Source organism: Vipera ursinii (assembly GCF_947247035.1).
Source record: "Vipera ursinii genome assembly, chromosome: 3".
NCBI classification, from domain to species: domain Eukaryota; kingdom Metazoa; phylum Chordata; class Lepidosauria; order Squamata; family Viperidae; genus Vipera; species Vipera ursinii.
In genome coordinates this window covers 5,258,450-5,264,449 of record NC_139516.1, presented here as the reverse complement: position 1 = coordinate 5,264,449, position 6,000 = coordinate 5,258,450, and the positions used below count along the sequence as shown (strand labels likewise).

At 47.8% G+C, this 6,000-nt stretch overlaps 1 protein-coding gene across 1 annotated transcript in view; it reads right to left on the bottom strand.

The window, feature by feature from the left end:
* Positions 1–396: 396 nt before the first annotated feature.
* Positions 397–6,000, bottom strand: part of PRPF6 (pre-mRNA processing factor 6) — a 48,285-nt gene continuing 42,681 nt past the window's right edge. The window contains exons 20-21 of the mRNA XM_083360835.1: positions 3,582–3,708; positions 397–1,740 (exon numbers count right to left, since the gene is read on the bottom strand). Of these exons, the coding sequence (XP_083216961.1) occupies positions 1,588–1,740; positions 3,582–3,708 (280 nt within the window). The 3' untranslated portion in view covers positions 397–1,587. The remainder of the gene's footprint in view (positions 1,741–3,581; positions 3,709–6,000) is intronic.

Genomic DNA, 6,000 nt, shown 5'->3' with positions numbered 1-6,000 from the left:
TTACCTCCATGCACCTCGGTACCACACCCAATGCAAAAGGAGAAATGCACATTCTGACGCGTGAAGATGCTTTAATTCCAAATGAGGCCCGTTTATTTAGAAAGGCTATATAATATGTGCAGGTTTTTATGCGTGTTCCGTTTACCCCCCCCCCCCAAATCGTTTTCACCCGTTTTCCACATCCTATTCATTTGGGGACCTATCAAAATCATCCACACTGGCCTTTCGGGGAAAGAATTAAAACGGAAAACGATCCGAATCAAGTTGATTCGGTGCCAGGCGGGTTTAAACCTTAATCAAACTTGTATTTGATAGCGGCGTGCCACCGGCTAAGTACAGCTGCTGCGAGTGAACGCACGTTTTTCCAAAGAAAAACAACCAAGGACACCGTGCAAAAACGTTCGTATATATTTTAATACACAAAAACAATCTTCCTGAATAGGCTGGGAATTTGATCTGGGACTCCAGGAGGTTAGAGTTAAACCAGGAATGTGTTTTCTTTATATATATATAATATATATAAAAAAGGAAATGTTTCAAACAAACTAGATGACAAACTATTGCTATGAGAGGGATGACAATTTAAATAAGAGTTCATTTAGGCAATGTTTTCAACACTATTATGGTGGGGAACCTGTGGGTATACACCTTTCCTTCCACCAATAAGCTTCTCCTTTCATATAGCATTTTATGAAATAACCTGTGGTTTAAACACATTTTAAACACTCAACTGATTCCTTCCTGTATTTTGGTATAACTCTTCTACTGAGCTGAAAGCACAGTTCTTTAAAATTCTAAAGAGGAAACAAAAAAACACCCATGCAAAGTGAGAAAAGGGAAGGGGGGGGGGAAACCTGTGAGAACAGTACCTTATTTTAATTTTTGTTTATCTTCTTCCCAAAAGCATTTTGGACAAGATTTTTCTGCCTTAGCCAGTTTTCCCTGCGGCAACCTTGTCTGTTCTCTGCTCGGGTTTTCCAACGGATTTTTAAAACGACGCGGAGCTTTCTAACCGGTCCGGTGGGTTTTCCAGACTTGGTTCTTTGGTCCCCTGGCCAGAGATAAAAAAAAAATAATTCCTAGCCAAGGACGCCGATTGAATGCGGCAGGAAACGTGGGGTTTTTTAAATCGCTTGCGGGTTTTTACCGGTAGAAAAATAGGCGGGCGCTCTTTAAATGGCCAGGTGCTGGAGGAGGAGGAGGAGGAGGAGGAGGAGGAGGAGGAGGAGGATAGATAAAATTTAGGCAGGCAAGCAGAAATATTAGAAAGGGATGGGTCCGTAGGAGGAGGGCCCACCAGCCAGAAGCTTCCCAAGAAAACTGGGGAGACTTTGGACAGCAAAGGAAACATCTGCCGGTCAGCTGGGACTGTTAAGTTCCTGGTGTTTGCACTTCAGAATGGAGAAGCGGCTAGAACAAAACATCTGCCCAGTTCACTGTCCTTGTGACGGACAGCTGGCCTGGCCGGTAGAACAAAGACGCTACACAGCGCGCGCTCTCTCGCTCTCTCCCAAGGCTCTGAGCACGAGGAAGAAGCCAAGGAGAGTCCAACTCAAGGTCCCCTTTTGAACCCAGGGCTCTCCTGTTCTAGAACGTGTTCTTGATCTTGGCTGCCACCAGTATCAGGATCTCGCCGATCTTCCGCTGCCAATTGCTGATGTCCTTGGAGACCTCGCACCACAGCTCGCCGTGCCGCGGCTCGGAGTTTTCGCAACGCTTCCTCACCTCTTCCTGCTGTTCCTGCAATTGGGGGGGGGATGGGGAGGGGAAGAAGGGGCAAAAAAGCTTGTTTTAGCCACCCAGGTTTGTTTGTTTGTTTTAAAATTACTGTATTTTTCTCCTGCCTGTATTGCTTTATAGGCAATCGAAGGTAACATCAGGGAATATAAGGTAATATCAAGGGGGTAAATAGGCATAATACTCCTTCCTCCTCCTCCTAGTTTCCCCAGAACAACAACCCTGTGAGGTAGGTTGGGCTATGAGAAAGTGACTGGCAAAGTCACCCAGCTGGCTTTCAAGCCTAAGGCGGGACTAGAACTCACTGTCTCCTGGTGATTGGCCCAAAGTCACCCAATTGGCTTCCATGACTAAGGCAGGACTAGAACCCAGCCTCCTGGTGATTGGCCCAAAGTCACCCAACCAGCTTTCAAGCCTAAAGTGGGACTAGAACTCCCAGTGTCCTGGCAAATGACCCAAAGTACCCAGTAACTTCCACACCTAAGGCAGCACTAGAACTCACTCTCTCCCAGTGATTGATCCAAAGTCACCTAGCCAGATTCCATGCCTAAGGCAGCACTAGAACTCACTCTCTCCTGGTGACTGATCGAAAGTCACCTAGCCAGATTCCATGCCTAAGGCAGGACTAGAACTCACTGTCTCCTGATGATTGATCCAAAGTCACCTAGCCAGATTCCATACCTAAGGCAGCACTAGAACTCACTCTCTCCTGGTGACTGATCGAAAGTCACCTAGCCAGATTCCATGCCTAAGGCAGCACTAGAACTCACTCTCCCAGTGATTGATCCAAAGTCACCTAGCCAGATTCCATGCCTAAGGCAGGACTAGAACTCACTGTCTCCCAGTGATTGATCGAAAGTCACCTAGCCAGATTCCATGCCTAAGGCAGCACTAGAACTCACTCTCTCCCAGTGATTGATCCAAAGTCACCTAGCCAGATTCCATGCCTAAGGCAGCACTAGAACTCACTCTCTCCTGGTGACTGATCGAAAGTCACCTAGCCAGATTCCATGCCTAAGGCAGGACTAGAACTCACTGTCTCCTGATGATTGATCCAAAGTCACCTAGCCAGATTCCATACCTAAGGCAGCACTAGAACTCACTCTCTCCTGGTGACTGATCGAGTCACCTAGCCAGATTCCATGCCTAAGGCAGCACTAGAACTCACTGTTTCCCAGTGATTGATCGAAAGTCACCTAGCCAGATTCCATGCCTAAGGCAGCACTAGAACTCACTCTCTCCCGGTGATTGATCCAAAGTCATCTAGCCAGATTCCATGCCTAAGGCAGGACTAGAACTCTCTCCTGGTGACTGATCGAAAGTCACCTAGCCAGATTCCATGCCTAAGGCAGCACTAGAACTCACTCTCTCCCAGTGATTGATCCAAAGACATCTAGCCAGATTCCATGCCTAAGGCAGGACTAGAACTCACTCTCTCCTGGTGACTGATCGAAAGTCACCTAGCCAGATTTCATGCCTAAGGCAGCACTAGAACTCACTCTCTCCCAGTGATTGATCCAAAGTCATCTAGCCAGATTCCACGCCTAAGGCAGGACTAGAACTCATTGTGTCCTGGTGACTGATCCAAAGTAAACCTAGCCAGCTTCCATGCCTAAAGTGGGACTAGCAGTGTCCTGGCTAATGACCCAAAGTACCCAGTAACTTCCATACCAAAGTTAGGACTAGAACTCACCGCCTCCTGCTGATTGTCCTCAGGGAAAGGGCGGTATATAAATGCAATAAAATAAATAAAATAATTGACCCAAAGTCACCTAGCCAACTCTCCCCAATTAGGAACGTTTCTCCATAAAGTCCCTGCTTGAATTCTGCAACGTTTTCCTTACCTCAGTGCCGTGCTGAAGCTCAAATTTATAAAAGAAAGCCCAAGCGTCCCCCAGGTCCGAATCGATTTTCACGGTCCGATGGAACCACTCACGAGCCTTGGTTATTTTGCGTTCGCTCCAGAACAACCTGCAGAGGAGGAGGAGGAAGGAGAAGACAAGTTAAGGAGACCAGGAACATCTTTCTGGTCAAAACAGTCTCTTTGTTGTGATTCCTCGCCAGCCAGTGAATCCGGCAGCTGAGTCTGAGGACACTCGGACGAGGAGCCTGGCCCCTCTACTCGGGCTCAGGCTGAGACACGGCTGTGCTGGGAGCCTGAGTTGGACAGTGATGAAGAACATCTGGGACAAATCCAGGATGCACGAAAGCGCAGGCGAGAGAAGCGAGTAGGACAGAGGAAGGCAATGGGGCGGCTCCAAAGGCAAAGGAGAAGGCATTAGGAAGCCAGGCCTGGGCTGAATTATAAAAGGGAAGGTGTAGGAGGTGCTGGTTGCGTAAGGCTGCCGTTCGTGTTGAGGAATCGAGTTTTTGTGGACTGTGTTTGTTTGCCTTGGACGTTGACTCAGATCTGTGAATAATAAAAAGGGGTTGGTTTTTCCTTGTGGTTCCTGCCTGTTTCTTGGAAGAGAGGTTTCTCCTTCTGAGCATAACCAGGACTCACGTAGGCTGGGACAGAGCAGTCTTGAGGAGGATGACCATTTGTCTGGGATGCTATAAGGTCTCCCGCCTTGAGCAAGGGGTTGGAATAATGACCTCCAGGGGCCCTCCCAGCCCTAGGATTCTACGAAGATGGATAATGGAATCTTTCTGTATAAGGGAACAAGTAGTAGCCATACAGGCAGTCCTCATTTAGCAACCATTCAAAGTTACAACAACAAAAGTGAACTTGTGTCAGGTCCTCACACTTAGGACCATCACAGCATCCTCCCCTGTCATGCAATCAACGCTTGGGTGCTTGGCAACCAGCATGCGTTTAGGACAGTTCCAGCATCCCGGGGTCCTGGGATTGCCATTTGCGATCTGGTTTCCATCAAGCAAAGTCAACGAGGGAAGCCAGATCTGCTTAACGACCATGTGACCCGCTTAACGATTCACTTAACAACCGTGAGCCAAAAAATAAATAAATAGAAATAAAAAATGTTGTAAAAAATTGGGCACAATTAAGAACCAGCCCTTGCTTTGGCCACAGAAATTCCGGTTCCAGCTGTGTTCGTTAAGTCGAGGACCATTCTATGCACAAATCTTATATAAGTATATAAGTAAAATTCATTCTCTGACCCGGCGTGGCCTCCAAAGGTGGAAATCTAACCAAAGCAGAGCCAGAGACTCTTAAGCACCATCGAGAAAAACAACCAGGAACGTGGCCTTAATTTTAAAATGTCCAGCTTTCCCTGCTGGTGGTTTATCCTTTTTGAAATATTCCTTTTTTAAAAAAAACAAACAATTCCCTCAATCAGAATAGCTGCCTCGGGGCTCTTTTACAGCGACCCGTTCTGCACAGCAGCACAGAGGCTCAATCGAGACCCAGGGACTTCCAGTTCTTGACATTTAATAAAAAAAGGCCGTCTGGCAGATCAAGCTGTTCCACCATGCATGTTTATGGTCTAGTAAACACTATTGAAAAGGGACGCGGTGGCTCAGTGGGTTAGGACGCTGAGCTTGTCGATCAGAAGGTCGGCAGTTTGGCGGGTCGAATCCCGAGTGCCACGTAGCAGAGTGAGCGCCTGTTACTCGTCCCAGCTTCTGCCAACCTAGCAGTTCGAAAGCACGTAAAAATGCAAGTCGAAAAATAGGGACCACTCCGGTGGGAAGGTAACAGCGTTCCGTGCGCCTTTGGCGTCTAGTCATGCCGGCCACATGACCACGGAGACGTCCTCGGACAAGCGCTGGCTCTTCGGCTTTGAAACGGAGATGAGCACCGGCCCCTAGAGTCGGAAACGACTAGCATGCATGTGCGGGGGAACCTTTACCTTTACCTTTAAACACTATTGGGGTGGGGAGGGAAGGCTGATTCCTTCAATTGCTTAAAGGGTTTGTGTGTGTGTGGGGGGGGGAAATGCTATTTGCAAAAATGCGCAGGTCTTAGAACCGAGAGTTTGCTGAAAGCTGTTTACGAGGCTTGCGGTTAAAACCAGGCAAAGCCCCTTTGTGGGTGCAAGAAGCTGATTTTAATCTATTTGTTTCTATCTCACCTTTGTGACTTTAGGAGTAACTCAAGGCAGCAACCCTATTTAACACTCCCATCCTCCTCCTCCTCCTTTTTCTCCACAAGTAACAGCCCTGTGCGGTTAATTGGGCTGACCAGAGTCGCCTGGCTGATTTTTATTTTTATTTTTTCCCCCCACGCCTAAGGTGGGACTCGAACTCATCCTCTCCTGGTGATTGGCCCAAAATTACCCATCCGGCTTTCATGCTAAGGCG